The sequence below is a fragment of the Aricia agestis genome, chromosome Z (assembly GCF_905147365.1).
Source record: "Aricia agestis chromosome Z, ilAriAges1.1, whole genome shotgun sequence".
Classification (NCBI taxonomy): domain Eukaryota; kingdom Metazoa; phylum Arthropoda; class Insecta; order Lepidoptera; family Lycaenidae; genus Aricia; species Aricia agestis.
The window spans coordinates 13,499,021-13,524,056 of record NC_056428.1 but is presented as its reverse complement, the minus strand read 5'-3'; the positions used below and the strand labels follow the sequence as shown (position 1 = coordinate 13,524,056).

Below are 25,036 nucleotides of genomic sequence, written 5' to 3'. Positions count from 1 at the left end.
TTTCACAAAATCCCTAATTATACGTATACTTTGATAATTAATAATACTAATATAAAAAATGAGGGAAGCTTCCATACATAAAACACTATTTTTGGCCTATTTTTGCTCTTAGATAACGGTACGGAACCCTTCGTGCGTGAGTACTCGCACTTGGCCGATTGATTAAGTATACTTAAGAAAGATTTTTTTTTAGTTATTTGTTTAGTGTAAGCAACAAAACACTGTTTAACTGTTAAACTTTAAATAAACAAGTTGATTTTAATGGCTTTTTTTTGTTTATTCGATTAAATTATAAAGGATTTAGCGCTTTTTTGATGAATATAATATATTATAATATTATAGCGGAAAATCGGTTTTTGAAACCTTGGTACTATACCGGTATTGCGAAAATTCCCAATACCGCCATGCCCAAATTGTAATGCCGTCGAAGTAATTTTGGCTAAACATAGGTATTATTAAGTAGCTATACTTAAGATTCCGGGTGCCATCGCAGTTCTTATATAAACGTAATACCAAGATAATTTCCCATACGAGAATATTTACCATATTTGAGTTAACTAGAGATCGCCCAGTGGTCGAAATTCAACCTTACTTGCAACGACATTAGGACTATATTTTGTATAAATATTTTGTAAAAAAATCATGATAGTTTTTTTCAATTCTTGTCTCTGGGACTCAGCTGATCTCAGAGTGGCCGCTTAAGCATTGTCTAATAGTATCTAAAATTAAATTAAAAAAAAAACAATAATCCATTTTCAATTTGTCAACTTGTTGTCAACAGACTTCAACCATAAATAAAAAATATAATTCGTATGTATAGGCTTGTCACTCAAAAATCTGTCATTTTTCTTAGTAGTAGTGTCGTAGTGTGTGTAAAGTTTTATTTGTTAAAAATATATATGATAAAAGCATAATTTTAAAATAACATTAGCTCGATGCACTCCTTCACAATATAAACTATAACTGTGCGAAATTTCATGCACCTACGTTTCCCCATTTTTCGTAAAAAGGGTTACAAAGTTTTTCTCTCACGTATTAATATATACATGTTCAGCTTAAGACAGTAATTACTTAGGTTCCTGTACAAAGATTCACTGCAAAATATGTACATACCTACTTACTACAAAAATGTGAACAATTACAATATTTACATACTAAATTATAATCGTTCATATTTTTGTTATGTAAAATATATTTTGCAGTGAATCGTTGTACAGGAAGCTAGGTAATTACTATCATAAGCTGATTAATAACTCAAAAAGGGTAAATATTCTTGTATGGGAAATGATCTTGGTATGACATTTGTATAAGAATTGCGATGGCACCCGGACTTTTAATTCTGTGATTCTATCTGGACGACATTTAGATATAATAAAAATGTTTTATTGTTGTATTAGTGTAGTTATGTGACGCTACTACGCGAAGTCTCTTCAATAAAATTTGTAGTATAAATAAGTATTGTTATTTGACGTTTTTTACATTTCAATTACGAATATTGAAAACTATTTGCAAATTAAAAAAGGTAAGAAAATAAATAGCTATCAATTTAATCATTTATTGGTAGAATCTCAAAACAATAACAATAAAGATCACAATTTTATTATAAACTAGCTGTCCCGGTGAACTTCGTGAACCATGCTTCGGCACGAATGGGCCGGCTCGACTGGAGAAATACCACGTTCTCACAGAAAACCGGCGTGAAACAGCGCTTGCGCTGTGTTTCGCCGAGTGAGTGAGTTTACCCCTACCCTATTCTCTTCCCATCCCTCCCTCCCCGATTACCCTATTCCCTCTTAAAAGGCCGGCAACGCACCTGTAGCTCTTCTGATGCTGCGAGTGTCCATGGGCGACGGACGTTGCTTTCCATCAGGTGACCCGTTTGCTCGTTTGCCCCCTTATCACATTAAAAAAAGTTTATTAAAGTTTCAATCTCTATGATCGGTTTTAGCTGTGGTTTTAGCAATGCGATCATCAATGACTTCCACACATTTTTTATCTAATTACAATATGACGTTAGCTTACTCGACTGGGTAACTCTCTACAGTTCGACAAGGCTTTAAATGAATATGTCAATGATGTCAATGGGCGGTGCTGGTAAAGGGGAACTGTCAAAAATTACGTTCTTGTATGATAGAAGCGTTAGTTCCTTTTCTCGCCACGTTCATAAACAGCCTTGTCGAACTGTAACTATTATTTAACAAATTATGCGTCGTTTAAATCAAGAGTATGTAATTATACTCGACCTCTTGTTTTAATAAGCCTCGCTATAACGACGTCATTGAGATCTACAGCCGTTACTGAACAAAAAATATTTTCCACTCGTAAATTATTTTTTATAAAACTTTGAGCTTAAATTATTTTATAATGTTAAAGGATAAAATACTTATTGTACAATTTGATAATAACTCCCACACCGGTTTCGGTGACGGTTTCTTAAACCAGGCCAGTTACGCAGGATTAATTTTATAGTGCCCAAGTGTGTGCGCAGTACACAAGAGCACTCTCTATTCCTTTTACTCTCATAACCTAGTGGGACGGACGACCGACACGACTGGCGAGAGATCAGGCGCAGGACCGACTTTTTACATACCCATCCGACGCATGGATCATCTTACTTGTCAGATAATCAGGTGATCAACCTACATTGTCCTCACCAAACTTGGAAATAACATGTTTCTAACGCGGAAATCGAGCCCACGACCTTCGAATCAATATAGCCACGCTCTAAGCCACTGGACCACGGAGGCGTTCAATTTACAGATACTATGAATAGATAATGAGCGGCTAGAGTTGCAAAAAAATCTTAACAATATGGTTTTTGGTGGTCTTCAATGCAGCTAGCTTTATATTATTTGACTGTGTTTCGCTTATTCGTAGCTAGCTGCTAGCTATCAGATGTGCTAGCTCTATAAGTTAATCTGCTATGGCAAAATATTATAAAAACAGTGTTTACAAAATAAACTTATTCTTATTCTCAGAAGAAAAGTAAAGAAATATTTGCCTGTACTTGCCTATACGTAATCGTCCGTATAAAATGTAATTGGGATAACAAATTATTGTGTACTCGCATTTCGGTTCAAGAGCTCGCGAATTTTACAAAGTACCCGCGCTTTCCCAACAAAATGGCGGTTTGTCACGTCTCACAGAACAAACATACTTATCGAAAATAAATATACGTGGGCTTTGATTTCGAATTTTAAACGTAACTTTATAAATGCTGCAAACATTAGAAGTGTGTGCTATTGAAAATAATTATTATTTTCTTACATTTATATTGTGTAAAATCCTAAATAATAATATAATAATTATTTAGGTGTCTTATATTGACTATAATTGTATTAATAATAATTTAACGTTAAGTAATATTTATGTTAGGCTTCGTCCACATTTGTATCATTTACGCGATCAGATCTCCGATCAGATCTCCGTCGCGTATCATCGAAGCGTATCAAAATATACGCGTATCATGATACGCCCCGTTAATTATTTTAACCGCGTATCTGATACGTGTCGTATCAAATACGCGCGTGATCGGCAGAATGATCTAATAGGCGTCCACACTATCATACGCATACTTGATACGGCGCGATGATCACGACGGAGATCTGTCGGAGATCTGATCGCGCAAATGATACAAATGTGGACGCACCCTTAGACGAGATTACGGATAACAAATTATTAATACGAATAATATACATGATCTGGGACGCGACGTCGTTAGATTGTGCCATGTCTTTTTTTAGGGTTCCGTACCCAAAGGGTCAAAACGGGACCGTATTACTAAGACTTCGATGTCTGTCCGTCTGTCGGTCTGTTCGTCTGTCCGTATGTCTGTCTGTCTCTCTGTCTCTCTGCCTGTCTGTCTCTCTGTCTGTCTCCAGGCCGTAACTCAAGAACGGTAATAGCTAGAGATTTGAAACTTTCACAGATTATGTATTTCTATTACCGCTATAACAACATATACTAAAAACAAAATTAATTAAATATCTAAGGGGGGCTCCAATACAACAAACGTGATTTTTCAAACATTTTTTGCTCGGTATGAATGATGACAACAGATCGGCACCTTGGCAACAACAGATTGGAAATATTCAGAAAATACTTAGCTGTACTTATACTTTAATAATTTTTAAAGCAATTTAAATAAAGTTATAAACATTTAAGGGGGCCTCCCATACAAATATTACATTTTTTAACTATTTTTGCTCTATAATGGTACTGAACCCTGCGTGCGCGAGTCCAACTCGCACTTGGCTGATTATTTTCTTTATCTTTATATTATCAAAAATTCTAATTTCACTAAATTTTGTACCTTATACCACAAAGTGCAAATGTACTGCTCAGTCACAACACAATACTCGCGAAGTAGACCGTTCTTATACATATTTCTACATCTTTTAGCTAATTTCTAATCGACTCATTTGCTCCAAACATCGTATAAACAAAAATATATATGTATACTTTCTGTGACCGTACTATGCGATTTTATCCTATCGATAACTCTTCACCCTAAAGTGCAATACCGCATTTCATTTGTCACATAAAAGTAGATATGATCCAATACGTTTAAAAGCTAGGTGTCACTGCTGTAAATAAGATGAAACTCTGAAACTTTATTGCTTTAATCACTTCGCTTTGCTTTTAAGTAATTTAAAATCATAAATAAATTGTGTGCTTAAATTTAATGTACGGTACTTCGTATTTCGTGATGAATACGTTATTTATTTATTCATTTAACTCAGGCATCTTGGCCCATATCATAAATACCTTATAGACTATGCTGTATACAACATTTTAAAACAGTTTAGAAAATCGAATTTTTATTCGGGTTTGTTACTGTTGATCCAAAACCTATTGTGCCAAAACTACAACTGAATGCAATTAAAAACGCTAAATATTGATTGTTTTTAGATAAGACACGTGACATATCTTATAAGATAGAAATTTACGTCAAAATCTTAAAAATACCTTAAAAAATTCCAGAGACAGTACCCAGGGACAGCCCAGAACTGAGATACTTGACATAGAACTTAGCCAGTACCGACTTCAAAAGAATGAAAATTGAATACAGAATTCGTTGAGATGTTGTCGAATTTTGAAAAAGGCACTAATGAAGAATAAGAATTATTTCATACTTTTTGGGTCATTTTAAGAATATTGTTTTTTCCTTGGAAGTCGGATTCAATTTTTTGTTAAAAAATAATAATTTTACTCTTTTTAGTTATCTACAAGACAAGGCTTAATGCGTAGATAACCACTACGAATATTAACTATCCATATTATATTACTGTAAGCGAAATTGTAGTAAATGCTTGCAGCTATCTAAGCGATGCTGCAATTTCCAAGCTTTTATCTTTAAAGGTTCAGGAGTTCTGTTCAGTGCCTTTGGACCAAGAGACACCTTCGTATGAAATTTCTCTTATTCGTAACATATGTTTAAGTTACTAGAAACAACATTTTAACCACTATGAGCGTTTTGATAAATTTCAAGGATTTCCCTCGATGTGGGATGTTCATGTGGGAATAAGTGGAGGCTGCAAAGGAAGATCTTCCGACCGAGCGAGGTGTCCTGTGTCGGTATGCTCGGTCTGGCCGAAGCCCTCGTAATACATTTCAGCTGTCGTACTTATATGTATATACCGACGCGCTTAGAAAACTTAGATAGCGCAATGCAGGAATGTTAGGCGAATTGTGGGTACCGTGGTACCGCCACACCCAGATCATTATAACAAATTTTTGACACCTCGTTTCAATTAGGTCGATAGTCTATCTAGGCGCTACGGTATTGTTATATCGTTTTATGTTTACAATAAAAAATAGTTTTAAAGACTGCCGAAAATCTTCTGGTAACTCTGTAACCATGTAAAACAGTTAATAAAAAGAATTTTGTATGCAGATATTAATGGAGAAAAAAGAGGCTCACGTTTTTACGTTCTATTATTTAACCGGTTATTTATTTGTTTCAGGTTACGTTATAGAAAAATATCGAGTGCCACCATTTACCAAGTGTTCTTCACTAAGATATTAAGATTAGGTGAGTCTACTTTTACTTCTAAGCTTATTCAAAATTTTCAAATAACAAATTATTACGTCGATGTCTTTATTTTTCATATGCTGCTGACAATGTGTGTTAAAGAATAGGGGACACAATTTATTTTCCTACATTGCGCCGATGGTCTACTATTCCTCTTTCTTTTAAATTTTTGGTCTAGTCAGGTATTTGATAGGTTTTACCACGGAGCTCATACGAAGAGCTCCGTGGGTTTTACCCATTCCAAAAAAGACACAACGTCGCTAAAAAGTTTAACTTCAAAAACTTTTCGGCATACCCGATAGTAAAATTGTGGCAAAACTTTATTCAGGGTGTAACCAAACTAAATGATAATACTTTAGGGTGTGTATGTGTCCCCTATATAGAGTTCGCTGTGAAAGTAGCAGCTCTGTAAGAGTAACGGTCTTACTACAAAAGATTTAAACACCTGTTGAACAGTTGATCAGAGAAAAATTAAGTACAAAATGGTCTCAAAACAACTGTTCAACAGATATATAAATTTTTGTGGTGAGACTGTAACTTTTTTTCACCTTTGTATGGAAAAATTCATGACAAGCGGGCACTTGCCCATACAAATCACAAAAAGTATTTGTTCTCTCACGCTGCTACTTCCACACAGAACTCTATGTAAGGAACACTGTACACACTTTTATCACTTACTTGGATAGTGTTGTTACACCCTGTAAACTTTGAAATACCAGATAATACTATAGACTAAGGAAAATTCCTTAGTCTATGATAATACGATATCCTATTAAGGGTGGGTTGCACCAACTTGCTTTAACTATAACTTTAACTTTTACCATAACAAAATATCAAATGAACTGTCAAATACCTAGTAAAAGTCCATAATGGACGCCATATTTGACGATAACCTTAACTATAACTACGCCTCTGGTGCAAGCCACCCTTAATTTAGCTCAGCAGTCAGCATACAATTGGGTGAGAGTATTGGATTTGTAACGCACAGGTAACCCCTTTGTTTACAAACACGTCATGTTGAGTGGACAGTTAGACCTGCCCAACTATACCATGATTGTAATTTGAAGATTAATGGCCTGTTTCACCGCTTCCTGATAAGGTGCCCGATAGGGTTATTTGACAGATTTTCCATACACCATCTGTCAAATTAAGTGGTGGATAGCCTTATCAGGACGCGGTGAAACAGGCCCTTAACCTAACTTTATGAATATCTATGAATATCCAATATCCACTACAATAAGGTTTTCCTATAGATGAAGTTTATTCAAGAGTAGTATATAATGAATTACGGTACTGAAAAATTCTCGGAAAGAACTGTAGCTGATTGCTGAACACCAAAACATTAGATTGCCTTTTCAATTTTGCTTTGAACTTTGAAGTCCTTTTATGTTACGTTTTGACTGGTAACTTGTTGGTTACTTGTTCTGTCATGCCAATTTATGGACAGACAGGTTAATACATAATATTATATTCAAATTATAATGCGATAAAAAACAACGCCGACCGTACCTAATATAGAAATTCAAATTCAAATACATTATACATTGTATAAAGCAAAGTCGCTTTTTAGGGTTCCGTACCCAAAGGGTAAAAACGGGACCATATTACTAAGACTTCTGATGTCTGTCTGTCCCCAGGCTGTATCTCAAGAACCGCTATAGCTAGATTTTTGAAATTTTCACAGAATGTGTGTAGCTGTTGTCGCTATAACAACAAATACTTAAAACAAAATAAATTCAATATTTAAGGGGGGTTCCTATACACATGTTTTTTCCACATTCTCGTATTAGTCATAGCGTGATTAAATATAGCCTATAGCCTTCCTCAATAAATGGGCTATCTAACACTGAAATAATTTTTCAAAACTGACCAGTAGTTCCTGAGATTAGCGCGTTCAAGTTAGCCCTTTCAAATAATTATCCTATTAGTCTTAGTGTGATAAAATATAGCCTATAGCCTTTCTCGATAAATGGGCTATCTAACGCTGAAAGAATCATCGAAATACGTTGCGTAGTTTTAAAGATTAAAGGGAACAAAGGGACATGAGGGAAAAAAAGCGACTTTGTTTTATAAAATGTATAGATAATTAAATGTAAATAAAATAAACAATTAATCCCATACAAAAATAAAATAAAAAATACCTATTTTTGCTCTACTAGAGATCGCCCAATGGTCGAAATTCGACCTTAGTTTCAACGACATTAGGACTACTACCTATATTTTGTAAAAAAAATATTGACTTTATTATATTTTTTCAACTCACCCAGTCTTTGGGACTCAGCTAGTAGTTATCAACAGACTTCTGTGCTTCAACCATAAATAAAAGAGTATTCCCACTCAAAAATCTGTCATTTTTCCTAGTGTGTGTGTTGTAGTGTGTGTAATGTTTTATTTGTTAAAAAAATAGATGATAAAAGTATAATTTTAAAATAATAATAGCTCGATGCACTCCTTCACCATATAAACTACAACTGTGCAAAATTTCATTTACGTACGTTTCCCCATTTTTCGTCAAAAGGGATACAAAGTTTTTGGCTCACGTATAATATATAGATAATGGTACGGAACCCTCCGTTCGCGAGTCCAACTCGCACTTGGCCGATTTTTCTGTCCCTATATCCCTTTGTTCCCTTTAAACTTTATAACTACGCAACGGATTTTGATACGGTTTTCTTTAATAGTGATTAAAGAGAATGGTTTATAAGGTTTATAAATATACTTATACTGGCCAAGTGCGAGTTGTACTTAATAACATTCATTAAATAGTGGAAAAATACCATTATTTTGAGGTTTCTAATGTGATGTCATAAATAATTACTTACATTTTTTTCGCTTATATCGCAAACGCAGGCTGAACCCTACGAGATTTATCAAAATAATGTACTAAACTGTATTGTACTGTGTACACTATGAAAAGGTCTACAGAAAACTTCGTGATAGTATAATATGTCTATCTCTTATGGATATCCCACAATAACATTTTTGTCATTTACTTTTTACTACAAAATAATGGCACTAATCTTTATTCAATTAAATACTTTAAATACATTGTTGAATTAATATATTATTTTACTAGATCTATATGGCCCCCTACAGCATATCACATATTATATAAATTAATATTTTCGAAGATACTACAGATTTAAAAATTGCAGGACGTAGCTTTTGCGGCGGTACCGGCCAATGCGGGCCAATACGGGTAGTAATGAATATAAATCAAAACTAGTGAATCGATTTTGATCATTTTTTCAGTGAGTGACAAAGGCTATTATATATTATTTTATACCCGTGCTAAGCAGGGACCGATCGCTAGTAGTTTATATATCCGGGATCATAATGGTCCTGGACTACATAAACGCGTAAAAAAGAAAAGAAGTCTATGACGTGAAAAACAATATAAATAACGTGAAGATAGCGACAGATACGTAGATTATTTATTAGAAAACAATGTGGAAGTAAATTATCGTTAGTTGTTGGCTCTGGATTGTAGTCTGGGAGCCAACAGAAACAAAAGCCGAATTTGTCTACTGAAGTGGAGTACTGAGTATTGAATTCGGTTCGATAGGAACGTTGCCAATATTTATCGGTTGGTAGCAATGGTAGCTTTGTAAGTAAAATTATTACGTTTGTTAGTGTTATTGTCTCTTACAATAATAATATTATTGTATAAATTTTATTTTTTATTAATATTATGTAGGTTATATAGAATACCATGGTATTCTATATAACTATATGCACGGAATAAGAAATAGAAACACTAAAGGTTATCCGTTGATTGTAATTATTTGTTTTAATAACGACAAAGAAATTCACATAGGAGTAAAAATTGCCTCTCCGCTTTTTTCAAGGCTGTCCCGGTTTTGAAGTCCAAAATAATTGTTTCTGCCAAACTAAAAGATAATTAAGTTATCCTGGATACTATACATATAATAATATTATACACAAAATATAATGTTATAGTGTAATATTATAAATGCGAAAGTGTCACTGGCTGTCTGTCTGTCTGTTACCTCTTCACGCCCAAACGGCTGAACCGATTTTGCTGAAAATTGGTATGGAGATACTTTGAGTTCAAAGTATCTCTATACCAATTCCCGGGGGAAAGGACATAGGATACTTTTCATCCCGGAAAAATGTCCGGTTCCCGCGAGATAACCGAATTTTGGTGCAACGGAGCTGTGGGCGTCATCTAATAAGTATTCCAAGAACAGCATTTTAGCGCTTTCTCTATGCTGTATGTATGTATTGCCCCGTATCTTGGGGTAATATGAAGATGTGAGTTAAAGAACACGATAACTACTTAACATTTTGTAACATACGGACATTTACAATTTTTTTCCTCATTTCTTTTTTACTTTAATTATAACTTATCTCTTTCATCGCCTGACTTATACATAATAATATATCTGGCTACACATAAAATGCACAGTTTTTTATTTCGTGTTTTTTCATTTCAATAAAACGGCATGTTGTACTGTTAATTATTGTGTTTTTCCACTCACGTCTTCATATTTGAGAGCTATTTAATTTTAACGCATTATACTTTCTACCTTTCATACCATGTCTATTTTATACATTTATTAAGGTACACGAAAAAAATAATATATGACTCAATAAAAATATTATTCCAAAGCTCGGTCAAAAGGCCTCTTTAAAGTGAATTTCATGGTCTGAATTTACATAAGCCGTTGGTTAATTTGTTGCAATAATAACCTTCCTTGTTCTATTCAAATTCACTGAGGTCCGAAATAAATTTTCCTCCAAACATACTCAATTGTAAGTTATCACGCAGCCTCCGGACAAATCCTCTTTATTTTGAAACGGCTTATAATTGACCCGTATAGAGCCATTTTTCATACTTTTGTGACTTCTTTTTAATGCGCAGTTAGAACAGAACAATGACAATAATTATTATTGGAGTTTGGAAATATATTTTGAGCTGTTGAAATTTCATCAAACTTAAGAAACAAAAGGTATATTTTAAACATAACAAACCTTGTAATCGGTTTGTCCTAAATGATTGCAAGTATCTTAATGAACTTGCGAAAAGGCAATTTAAATGATGAAATATTTAAAATAGAAAATATTATGTAAATACACAATTAAAAATATAACCTCCTCGTTTTTTGGAAGTCGGTTAATAAAATGCAATGTAATTGCAATTGCAAATGTAGCTTATTTATGGCTTTAAATGTTTCCTCTGAACAAATCTTGATCTCCCATATTGTAACAGTCGAAAGTTAGTAGGTATGTTTCGTTGTGTTAATATAATATGTGCGTAACACTGGAGACAAAATATATGTGCAAAGTTTGTACATTACTAGCTAAAAACTCAGCTTTGTGAGGGCTTGCTTCGTCACACCTTGACTGACTGGTGATAACTGACATCTACGTATAAAAAACCTTGACTGGCTGATGATAACACATCTACATATTTAAAATAAAAATTGTAACTATGTTAAAGCACAAATCAAAAGACGTAGTTCGTAAAGTGTATTACGAAATGTAAAAGTTTTGGGATATACTACAGGGCTCGCTTCGCTCTCCCTGGGAATTTTTAACAAAAAAATTTATATCGACTTCCAGGTGGAAGCAATAACATTACTTATTATTTACTACAGGGCTCGCTTCGCTCTCCCTGGTTATTTTTAACAAAAAAAATTATATCAACTTCCAGGTGGAAGCAATAACATTACTTATTATTTACTACAGGGCTCGCTTCGCTCTCCCTGGTTATTATTAACAAAAAAAATTAAATCGACTTCCAGGTGGAAGCAATAACATTACTTATTATTTAATAATTTAAAAAGTATTAAATAATTCTTACTCTTTAATTTTTATTTTGCAGAAACTAACTACTTCTGTACAAAAAGTCCTAAACCTTAACTATTTCTGTACAAAATCTACATAATTTAGAAGTTGATCTACGAGCTAAGAATCGCGAGTTCTTTGACAAAATATTTTTAATTTTTAAGAGACGTTTTACGAAACCACGCCTGATTATGTATTGAATTTGGTCCGAAATATATACGCCTCGTAGACTCGCACCATCAGACCACTCCTAAACTATAATTAGCCCCATAATATGTCCCCGCACTCCCCAGCCCCGGGTTCAGGTAACAATTATTGACGTAATTGACCCCGTGACATCCATGAATCATGCCCCGTACCTTTAAGTCATCGTCTACGAATAATAAAAACTAAGGGAGAGTAACTGTGTCAAAAAAATTGTTCCGATTCTACAAAATGTGGCCCGAATACATGCATACTAGTTTAAATGCAAAAAGAGACCCGAATACATGCAAGAATTTTTTGTAATTAGAGAAGTGACAATTATTGTCAACGGCTTTATTTTGTCAATTTGAATGTAGTGTTTCGTAGCTCTATTGCCATATTATTTTAGTGTGCGAAAAGAACCTTGAGAACCAAATTCAAAACGATTGAAGTATGGGAGTTACGTTTCCTTAGTTTTTGTTATTCGTAGGTCATCGCTATGTTTTAGTTCTTTTTCACCCACAAAACATATTTTTATGTGCTAAAATCAAACCAGTTTAAAACTGGTGTCTCGAAGCTTACAAAAAAAACATAACTCAAGTAGGTATGCTCGATTTCTCGGTCATACAACTCAGCCAATAAATGTTGATGTTCCCCGCGACTTTGGTCGCTGAAAATCGTTTATAAACTGTACGTTTTTTGTGATTATACTATCTCCATACCCATTCCTACTCCTCCTATCTTCTTCTGATTAATTTCGTTGCGGGTCTCAAGACAGCTTTAGCATGTCCCTTGGGCTCCCTGAGATCATATCAAGGATTTTCGTTTTTGGATACCGCTGTAGATCCTGGCGACACAGGAGATACAGTGGTACGAATGTGTGGTGGGCCAAAGCCTGTAAAAAATATCTTCATTCCCAATTTTTTCAAAACCTTTTGAGCGATTTATGCGCAAAGTGGTGACAGGCACACACTGTAGAGTTGTATACTCAGGGGACACACAGGAATCCATTCAGGCCTACAGGATATTATGAAGATCACCCTAAAAGATTTGGCGCCACATTATAATTTAACCTAAACATTACGAGATTCTGTGGCCAACAAGCGAATTAATTTGCGGCGTGTTGCTGTGTAATAGCTATACAACTACGCCCATTACGAAATAAGTTTCACAAACGTTATTAATGCCGTCATTAGTTACTTGCGCGCACTTGCGGTCTCATTTGCTATGTTATATGACCAAAAGATGGTGCTCCGCGCTGATAGATGGCACTTACAGACATTCAAGGATCTTGCAGCGTGCATGACATATGCGAAACAGCAGAGTGCTTGGTTAAATTGCATTGAGTTGCGAAGTTGATGTGAAAAATATATGGAATTTGACATAACGCGAGCGCGGCGCCATGACACTTAGCGATGCGTTATGTCAAATCCCGTACATGAATGAACGTTTTAATGATGCCGACAAAATGGTATAATAAATCTTTGAAAAAAAAATATTTACGGTCCCCTACACATCAATGCGGGGGTGATTTTGTTTCGCGTCCACCCCACATGGGTTGTCATTGGATAGGTTTTTTAAAAATATTACGAGTATTGAGATCATTTTACGATTTAGTTATCCATTTGTTAAATATGAAGTTTTAAAGTGGCAAAAATCTTTAGAGTCCAGTGTCTCCCCCTTCTACCAACTAAACGGTAGCAACCGTTCCAAAAGCATTGTAAATGTGAAAAAATTCACGGGAGTAGTAAATATGCTGAATTTGAAAGGAAAACTATCACGACTAAGAAGACTTCATAAGTTATTGAGTAGTAGTCGATCAACTAAAAAAAATGTATCCGTAGAAGTTCAAAGGAACTTTTCGTTCAAAATCCTTTGAACGAAACTGAGATGATGTTGTTAGTAGTGTAAAACACGTTATGAATGCGCATTCATTGACCATACAATAATAATCAAAAACTAGTGGTACTACGGAACCCTATATTTCGCGTGGCACGACACGCACTTGGCCGGTTTTTTTATTGACAAATAACTTCTCTCTCAAAAATAACGAATGTATTAGCTAGCACCTAGCACTCAGAAGATGGCATTGATAAACAGCGAATATTAGTGTCATTAACAAACTATAAACTTAAGCTGAGGCTTAACCTACGCGTCAGTGATGGAGCCTGTGTGTTTTGTATACAAAAAACACATTTGACAACTTGACGCAACTTGACGCTCCGTCACTGATGCATAGGTTGGTTCTAAGCTTAATCGACTAGACTATATTCTTAATTATATGCACACAACATGATATTAAGCAGCACCAATACTTAAAATACCTGTAAGTTTACAAAACACACACAATGAGAAATAAAATTAAATTAGGAAATTTAAAAAAACCCCCGCCAAACAACTTTAAAAAGTATTGAAATAATATTTACTGCCTTTAAGTTCAAATAATTCCTAACTTGTGTAAAGTAATATTTTAGTCCATAATTGTTGTTACGGTGTGTCGGGGGACCGCCAATTAAACTACAACCTACAACCGCCAAGTCGCTGATTATCTCCATTCGGTTCGCTGTGAACTGATCCTTATTAAGTACTATAATGTTATGTGAAATCTCAAATCAAACATCTACATTAGCGGTCCCCCGACACACCTTGACAACAATTATGGACTAAAATATTACTTTACACAACTTAGGAATTATTTGAACTTAAAGGCAGTAAATATTATTTCATTACTTTTTAAAGTTGTTTGGCGGGGGTTTTTTTAAATTTCCTAATTTAATTTTATTTCATACATATTAAACTTGTGTTGGTTATAGTGCAGAATAATTCCTATCAACATAGTCATATTCTCATGATTACCATCTATCAATGTCCATTTCGATGAGGCCGTTAATATGAGCCCAAACATGAATTCTCCACTTTGGGCTCATACGAAGCTCGGTTCCTATAGAATCCAGGTGATGCTGCAGCAGCAGCATGTAAATATTTACTGTCTATCTACTTATTACTGATTGTCGCAATTAAAATGAGCCCAAACACGAAACTTCTTCTCTATGTTGGCGAGGAGTTGGATATCCTATTGGTTACCAGGTGATGCTGCAGCACCAGGTCAACTTTCCATTAATATGTGTATACGTATATTGTTTATTGACAAATGTCACGAACTAGAATGAAATATAAAATCCATCAAACGAATACAAGTTGCTAACGGCCTTTCATAAACCAGATAAACCCTGATTGTCCAGCACTGAGCAGGCTGATAATGATGAATTATGGCCAAGAACACTCTCGATCATGTCAGCTTTCAAACAAAAAAAACTAGATCAAAATCGTTCCATCCGTTTGGATGCTACGATGCCACGGACAGATACACACACAGATAAACAGACAGACAGACCGACACGTCAAACTTATAACACCCCTCTTTTTTGTCGGGGGTTAAAAAACATAATAAATCAATAAAGTGACGTCATGTTTATACTCGTAACTCCCGGCTTAAAAATTATTTTTTAATAAAAAAAAAGTAAAGTAAGGGCATGATAAGTCTAAAAAAATATATGATGTACATTACTATAAAAACTACCAACGAAAATGGGTTTCAACGAGATCTAGCAAGTAGTTTTTTTATACGTCATAAATGGTAAACCTTAATTTAATCTTTAGTAAATCAACTGAAATATAAAAATAAATCAAAAACCTTTAAATTTCATAAAAATAAACCTTATTGCTGCTGCGGAACCCTTCATGGGCGAGTCCAACTCGTACTTGATCGTTTTTTTTATGTGTTTGTTACTGTCCGGAGAAGACGAATATGATAGAAAAAGAAATGCGCGGAAAATTTGAAAATTTAAAAATTCTCATTTCTACTTTGACTTAGGCGCTTTGGACAATGTGTATACAGGGTGCAATTAAACCTTCCTGCCAAATTTTTTTCCAGGGCTTAGGTATCACTAGGAGTTGGGTGTTGTTTTTTTTCAATGACATTTTATATTATTTAAAATCATTGTAGAACGGTCACTCGCGGTGCGGGGGAATGAGAGGGGGTAACGCGGGGGGAGGCGCGCGCACGGGGTCACAGCACGCGCGGGCGACGCGTCGTGTCCATTAATTGTAGTGTTTTTAGGATAACTTTCGGAAGCTATTTCTCAACATTTTAGTATTGAGTGATTGTAAATAAAAAAATACGTGTATTTTTATTTTTATCAAGGATCAATATATCAAAATTTGGCAGGAAGGTTTAATTGCACCCTGTATAAACCATTTTAAACTGGTTACTACGCCTACGCGAATCCCAGATGTGGACGGTCAGAATCCTTCCTTGTTAGTTGTTAGACCTTCTAACATTAAGACATATTTTGACATAGAATTGACAGAATGCATTTTTGTGCGAAGGGATAGCGATGGACGTTGCCATGGTGTCATACAATATAATAATTGCCGGGACAGCAAGTCTTACATAAAATCCAATTTTCTAGATATTCACATTCAATTCTAAATCTGGATTTACTAAGAATCACTATGACATAACATATACGTTAAGGGTAGGAAGTCGTGAAATTTTTGTTACCTCTATAACTATAACCTTAGGATGACAAGGATAAAGGCTTTTATATGGGAAAACAGGAACAAACAAAACTTTTATCTTTACGGTTAACTGACTTTTGTATATATGAAAGGTATTTTCGGAAGAATTTGAAGCAGAAACCTATATTTTCACCCATTGGCTTTATTTCGTTAAAATAATAATATCAAAGAACTGTATCTGGTTTTTTTGTAAGGCACTATAATATTGTTACCCATACGGTATTACATTTGATTCATTTCATTCCATTCTATTCTATCTTCATTGGATTCTAAAATCACTTCATTACTCACTCTCACATCTTTATTTCTACAAGGGTAACAAAACTAAGTGATGATACTTTAGGGTGTGTAATTATTATTGTGTATCCTTGTAAAGAGTTAAATATATTTTTTGTAATTTGTATGGGCAAGTGTTCCCATACAAAAGTTTTAAAAAAAGGTTACTCTTTCAGCGCTGCTACTTTCACAGCGAATTGAATAAAGAAATGGAAAGAGAGAAGAGAGATATACAGGGTGTAACCAAACTTAGTGATAATACTGGGTCTAAGTATATGAGTACCCTATAGGTTTGTATTATCACTAAGTTTGGTTACAACCTGTATATCTCTCTTCTCTCTTTCCAATTCTTTATTCAATTTCTACCTAGGCACTTTTATAGCAAGTTAAGAATAAAAGGTCACCAGGTTCTACGAGCACCTTATAAGTTACAATAAAAGTAGTTTTCGGTGTGTGCTGTATTAAAATCGACATTCTCTAGCCCCGCGGGAAATCTCGTAGGAAAAAACAGGAAGTTCCCAATACGCCCTTTATTTTCCTCGTAAACCGAATACAAGTTTAATAGATAATAATCCATACTAATATTATATCGTGAAAGTGTCCGCCTGTCTGCCAGAGTGACTGCTAAAATTAAAAAATATGCAATTATTTTGAAATTATTTTAGTTACTTGAACTTGTAACATGTTTGCTTTTAATGAAGATTGCGTCGATTAAGGTGACGCCGCGTTAAAGTAAAAAAATCGGCCAAGTGCGAGTTGGATAGTGCAAGGATTCCGTACCGTTATAAATCGAAAGTTGTAAAAAATTTTTTTTTCGTATGGGAGTCCCCCTAAAATATTTATTTTATTGTATTATTAATTATTATGAAAGTACAAATAATATTATTAAGGATTTCCTGAGTATTTCAAGTGCCTACCTTTAGCCATTATTGATTATGATTTCCGAGAAAAAAAGGCCAAAAAATCACGTTTGTACCATTTGGATAATGTCCCGTTTTTACCCTTTGGGTACGGAACATCCTAAAGACGGGACCCTATTAGTTATTACTGAAACTTCGATGTCTATCCGTCTGTCTGTTCATCTGTCCGTCTATCTATCTGTCTGTCTGTCTCCAGGCTGTAAAGTGTAACTCAATGACCTTCAAATATTCAAAATGAAGAGAAAATTTCAGAAGTCTAGCTGCTATGGCTGTAGCGTTTAGAAATGAAGCTTTATAATACGATGCGACGCTCGATCAAGCGCCGCTTTCTAAAAATGTTCATTTAGTGAAAATTATTTTGCATAATACTGCCACTAGGTGTAATAGTATTAAGCAATGACTTATGAGTAAGCGATAGCGCGATGTAGACAACGCTCAGCGCTCTCTATTTTCGCACATGTCAACTGCAAGTAAGGCTGAATAAAATCGTAATCCAAAGGCAGAACAAATTCAAAGAACTAAAAGTTAACTACAGATATACCCCCTCACTAATAAACGCTGTATAAGCTTTGAATAGTTATACAGTGTTTTGTCTTCTTCAATCCAATTAAAAATGTCACTTGTGTGATAGGAACAAAACACTGTATAACTATTCAAAGCTTATACAACGTTTATTAGTAAGGGGGGATATGATTATTCTGTGTTATGCTATGGATAATTTAAAGAAAAAGACATGATGAATACTGACAATGAACTTTAATTTCTTAGCTTTAGTCATTGCTGAGAAAAATCGATATCGCTACAGCCAAATTATCAAGGCGTCACCTCCATCCATACTTACTATATAATATAATGTGAAAGCGACGTCTGTACCGATTTTGCTGAAAGGTAAGGAGATACTTTAAGTCCCGGAAAGAACATAAGATAATTTTCATCCCAGAAAAATATACGGTTCCCGCGCCATTAACTAATTTTGGCGCAACGGAGTTGCAGGCTGATCTACAATTTATTATTATTATTGAATAGTAATCGCAGTGTAGTTGAGAATAATAAGTAAGTAACAAACATATTACGTTTGTTACTTCTTAACGCAAGAACTATCAAGCAGATTTTGATGAATTCAAGAGCGAAAACTATCATCAACTGTACATGAATACCTAAGGGCAGTAAATTGGTTTAATTTACTTTAAAATCTTCTTGAGAAATATGGAATTCTAGAATTTTCCAGAAGAAAGTGTTTATTATCGGGATAGGAATGTGATTATCGCGACGGACAAAGCTTTGAACGCATGCTTAAGGTTTAAGGGACTTCAGACAAAGGCTTAACGTTCCATTATACGGTGAACATTTTTCACTCATATCTTTTGAATGCATATTTATTCCATAATAATATAGGTATTGCTTTCAAAACTTCACATTACTTTTTTGAGAGTATAAAATAAATAAGCATTATTTGCAATGGAATCTAGCACTTTTGGCATTGTAATACCTACTTGTAAGAAATCAAGCTTTCATTTTAAACGTGGGAGAGCCATGCTTTGGCACGAATGGGCCGGCTCGACCGGAGAAATACCACGTGCTAACAGAAAACCGGAGTGAAACAGCGCTTGCGCTGTGTTTCGCCGAGTGAGTGAGTTTACCGGAGGCCCAATCCCCTGCCCTATTCCCTTCCCTACGCTCCCTTATTCCCTTCCCTATCCATCCCTACCCTCCCCTATTACCCTAATCTCTCTTAAAAGGCCGGCAACGCACCTGCAGCTCTTTTGATGCTGCGAGTGTCCATGGGCGACGGAAGTTGCTTTCCATCAGGTGACCCGTTTGCTCGTTTGCCTTCTTCTTTCATAAAAAAAAGAAAAAAAATGTAATAAAATCCATACTGATATTACAATGATTGCTGTTACCTCGTCATGCTTGTTCCGCTGTGAACCAATCATAATGAAGTTTGGAATTGAGATTCTTTGAGTCCCGGAAACTAACATACAACAGGCCCTCAGAGGGCCTAGACAAGCGGCAAGCGATTATCGTATACGCCAACGCCAACACCACAAAATGTATGAGATTTGACATTAGTATTCGCTAGCGAAGCGATGACTTATGTCAAATCGCATACATTTTGTTAGCGTTAAGAGGGCGACTAACCCCAAAAATCAAACATCGTCCTTCTCTATTCACACTCACGCCCGTCTTTCATATGCCAGATGAAAAAGGACGGCGCGGATTCATCGCCAAATTAGTTTTTTCTCAATAACTCGATAAATATACAACATTTTTAAAATCCGCTAAGTCGATGTCTCAATGATATAATTTTATACAATGTGTTAAAATATTAACTTAGTTCAATGCACGGTTATGGCAATAAATGAAAAATTCGTGAAAATTAGATGCATCTTTGTGCTTTTTTTTCTATCGAGATAAGATATCGTGTTTTTGCTCAGATCGAATTCTCGGAAATATAATGTAGTATCTAATTTTAGAAAATGAAACAATTCGGAGCTTATTTTCAAGTATAAAAATGAATTATAAATTCGACACTTTAGGGTTAGTCGCCCCCTTAACGATAATCGCTTGCCACTTGTTTATTAGACCAGTTTTCATCCCAGTAAAATGTACGGCTCCAGCACGTTAAGCAAAATAATATCAGAACAACGAAGTTTCGGCATCATCAAGTAAGAAATATTTCAACGTTACAAATGTTCCTTCAAATATATTACTGTGTCAGAGCTCCAGGAGTCGCGACTTTTGAAAAATTCATGTACATTACGTACTGGTACGTGTACTCTACGTGTAGGTACGAGACGCTAAAACATACGGAATACGGATGTTATACAGATTACAGGGTAACAGGTTAAACTAGATGACGGCCGCAACTCCGTTGTGCCAAAATTCGTTTATCGTGGGGATAACTGCATTTTTCCAGGATAAAAAGTATACCTATATTATCCTTTCCTGGGACTCAAAGTCTCGATACCAAATTTCAACAAAATCGATTCAGTGGTTGGGCGTGAAGAGGTAACAGACAGAGAGACTTACTTTCACATTTTTTTTAAACGGGCTTTGGCCCACCACACATTCCCACCACTGTATCTCCTGTGTCGCCAGGATCGACAGCGGTATGCAACCACGAAAACCCTTGGATATGATCTCAGGGAGCTTTATACTTTCACGTTTACAACATTACTTATTTTTACGTTGTAGAGCCATACTTCGGCACGAATGGGCCGGCTCGACCGGCACAAAAAACCGGCGTGAGTTTACCGGAGGCCCAATTCCCTACCCTTCCTATTCCCTTCCTTACCTCCCCTACCCTGTAATCATATTCCCACTTTAAAGACCGGCAACGCACCTGCAGCTCTTCTGATGTTGCGTGTGTCCATGGGCGACGGAAGTTTATTTTTATCAGGTGATCCGTTTGCTCGTCTTATTTCATTAAAAAAAACTAGAGAAATAAGAAATATTTTTTGGGTGAATAGATAACTAACAAACGGACTTTCGCTTTTATATTATTATGATAGTATAAAGTATGAAGTAAGGAATCAAGGATAATATTATGACTATTTGTTAATACCAGTTTTTGTTTGTATGAAATATAATTAGCCCCGTGCGGCGTTCCTTAGACCAAAGCTTTTTACTCTTGCTAAAAGTTAAAGAAACTTGCATAAAAGTTGATAAATGATAGCCATACCTTTGTTTAAACAAACGCGTGGGCTTGCTATTCCGCAAGTATCTACGTTCATACGCCTACAATGTAATGACTATTGACTAGTTGAGCTATCTTTAGTACTTGTACATACTTTAGTATACTAGTAAAATACCAATAAAACAAATTGTATCATGAAGTCCTTTCCCCTAGAACTACAATAAAAATCGGCCAAGTACGAGTTGGACTCGCGCACGAAGGGTTCCGTACCACAATAGAGCAAAAATAGGCTAAAAATTGTGTTTTCTATATGGGAGCCCCCCTGAATTATTTCATCCATTTAAATGTTATCATAAATTATTGTATTTCGTGAATATTTCAAGTGCTTATGTATTGCCGTTATTGATATCGAGCAAAAAATAGCAAAATAATCACGGTTATTGTATGGAAGCCCCCTTAAACATTTAATTTAATTTGTTTTTAGTATTTGTTGTTATAGCGACAACAGATATGCAGTGAAAATTTCAGAAGTCTAGCTATAGCGGTTCTTGAGTTACAGCCTGGAGACACACAGACGGACACACGGACAGACGGACTGACATCAAAGTCAGTAATAGGGTCCCGTTTTAGTAGGGAATAGGATCCAGTAGGGAACCCTAAAAATCCGCCTACGTCTTCATGTGGGAAGAATCAAAATTATCATCATAAACGTCACTAGTTTTAAAACTGTTTTTTGTGGTGTGTTCGCTCGCTGACAGTCGAAACTGTAATTGAAATATCAGCGGACACCGCTACGCGTTGAAAAACGCTCCCTAGAATTGCATAATATATCTCGAGCCATCGTCGGTCTAAGCTGACTAGAGCTCGTTTACCCAGGTTTTTGAGATTGAGTCACAGAATACATATTAGTACAAAATGAGTTAATCTTGGATTTAAATTATGTTATTCTGTTTTAAATGGAAAGTACAAGAGTGATAGAATAATTTTTAACCCGTGTTTGTGCAAGTTGATATTGATATGATCCTTTGTTCCAGGATGTTTGTTACACGTTCGAGCGACACGCCTCGGTCGGATCCACTCCGGGCACCTTCCCCGGACGCACGGTTGCCGCATTAGCTTTCCGCAGCCGTCCTCCGAGACTGCCCTTCTGGTGGAAGTCCGGAAACTCAACGTGCCCTGCTCCAGCGGGTTCCTGAAATTCACACCGAGCTCCCCGAACGTTTGCGGGAAACTCGAACAGGTGCCGGCGCAGAACCGCCGCCATATCTACCAGAATACCGACGTTCCGGAATTGGAACTCCACGGCCGACCCACGTTCGCCGCGACCTACCGCGTAGTAGACCACTGCCATGACGTGCTACTCACGTCTAGGAACGGCTCGTTCAAAGTCGGACCTACCCTCAAGTTGCTATGCTCTTACCGTATACACCTGCCCTACGGCAACCGAGTGGCCTTGAGACTACAGATGGGAACGGGCTCCATAACGACCGAAAGTTCGGACTCTAACATAATCCATGAGGACATCCAGGCGTTTTGCAAGGGTATGGAGCTGAACCTCATGGATGGTGAATCGCGGTGGAGACACTGCTCACAACCCGGGGATCCCCTGAAGAGTGTCCAGATAATCTCCGAAGGGAACTCCGTCAGACTGAACATTAGTGTACTAGCCAAGAGGAACTCATCCATGTGGCTGAAGGTTTGGTGGATGGATAAGCAGGTGGAGGATATAGTGAAGCACTGTGACTACGGATGGGTGGTTTCTGGCGACTTCTGCATAGCACCTATCAGGGATGTAAAGAAAGCTTGGAGACAGGCGGAGAATGAGTGCGTGAAGATAGGTGGACACCTAGCGAGCGTCCTCAACGAACGCCAGCAACAAATTATAGACCAACTACTTATACACACGTAAGTCACCGATCCGTTAATAAATCATAATATGACCTTATGTATTACCTCATGATTAACTGTTGATCATGTACTGATACATGTACTGGTCTGATCATATTATAATCTAGTAGCTAGACTCGGCTGGTACACTCAGTGACGCCATAATGTCGTCAAGCCTACATATATTTTAACACGTTCAGACCGGGGTGTACCACCGGTGGAGCACGGAGTACTCGCTGACAGGGCGGGGTGTACCACCGGTGGCCACATCACACCTGACTTTTAATGTACTAAGAAATTCGTGCCGCCTTGAAAGAGAGTATTGTAATTACCGTTCCCGCCCTGTAAAATCGACAAAGTTTCTTAGTGTATCTCAGGAGATGGATATCATTTCGGGAAGTCAAAAAAAAAAACAGGATTGAAAAATTGTACCTATTTATTAGGAACAAAATATGACAAAATCACGATAAATGGTACGAAATGCAAATTATTTATGCTGGATGAAAAAATGTTCATTTACAGGAAAACTAAATCAAACATGAAAAAAAATATAATGACACTAGCTGTTGCCCGCGACTTCGTCCGCGTGGACTTTACAGTCGTTCCCGTACATCGATTGAGTCGCTTACGCGCATATCACAAAAGTATATTGGGTGGGAATCGCACATTTTTGCGGGACAAAAATCATTCCTTGTCCCAAATTCAAATTAGTATCTCCTGCAATCTCCATGCCAAATTAAATCAAAATAGATTAAATAGTTTAGGCGAGAATCATAAAAGTTTATTGTGCGGGAACCGTATATTTTCCGGGATAAAAATAATTCCTTGTCTTGTACCGAGACTGAAAGTATTGCCATACCAAATTTGATCAAAATAGATTGAATAGTTTAGACTTTAGGCGATAATCATAAAAGTTTATTGTGCGGGAACCGTACATTTTCAGGAACAAAATTAGTATTCCATGTCCTTTCTCGAGACTCAAAGTATTTCCATACCAAATTCCATCAAAATAGATTGAATGGTTTACGAGCAAATCATAAAAGTATATTGTGCAGTAAACAGTTATTTTTCCGGGACAAAATGTATCCTATGTTATTTTTTGGGACTCAAAGTATCTTTTAAATAACAAATTTCAGCAAAATGGGTCCAGCCGTTTACGCGTGATGTCGTGACCACGCGAAATATAACGTTCCGCGCAGCTTCGCCCGCGTATTATATATTTCACAGACAAATTAGTCCACAAAAAATAGCCTATAATTCTTCACGTGGTCTACTTCTTAGCTGTACCAAATAACAGAAAAAATTTCCAGTAGTTCATGAGAATAATTTGCCCTGTTTTTTTTTCCACACTTTCCTCTATTTCTTCGATCCTATTAGTATTAGCGTGATAAAATATAGCCTATAACCTTCCTCGATAAATGGGCTATCTAACACTGAAAGAATTTTTCAAATCGGACCAGTAGTTCCTGAGATTAGCGCGTTCAAACAAACAAACAAACTCTTCCGCTTTATAATATTAGTATAGATTAATGGTACAGAACGAAAATTATTTTTGATGAATCGTGTTGAAACAATCCAAACACATTGGTTTGTTGTCACATGCAGAGCAAAAAGTATTCACGCGTTTTGATTTTTTTCTAGCCATTGCCGCAGATTCGGTTGTTGTAATACGGTCATGACAAGGGCCTGTATCTCTTTCGGGTATTT

General features: G+C 36.0%; 1 protein-coding gene across 1 annotated transcript in view; it reads left to right on the top strand.

Moving 5' to 3' along the window:
* Positions 1–25,036, top strand: part of LOC121738588 — a 257,205-nt gene that overhangs the window by 136,775 nt on the left and 95,394 nt on the right. Inside the window, exons 4-5 of the mRNA XM_042130748.1 lie at positions 5,967–6,034; positions 22,477–23,347. Coding sequence (XP_041986682.1) covers positions 5,967–6,034; positions 22,477–23,347 — 939 coding nt within the window. The remainder of the gene's footprint in view (positions 1–5,966; positions 6,035–22,476; positions 23,348–25,036) is intronic.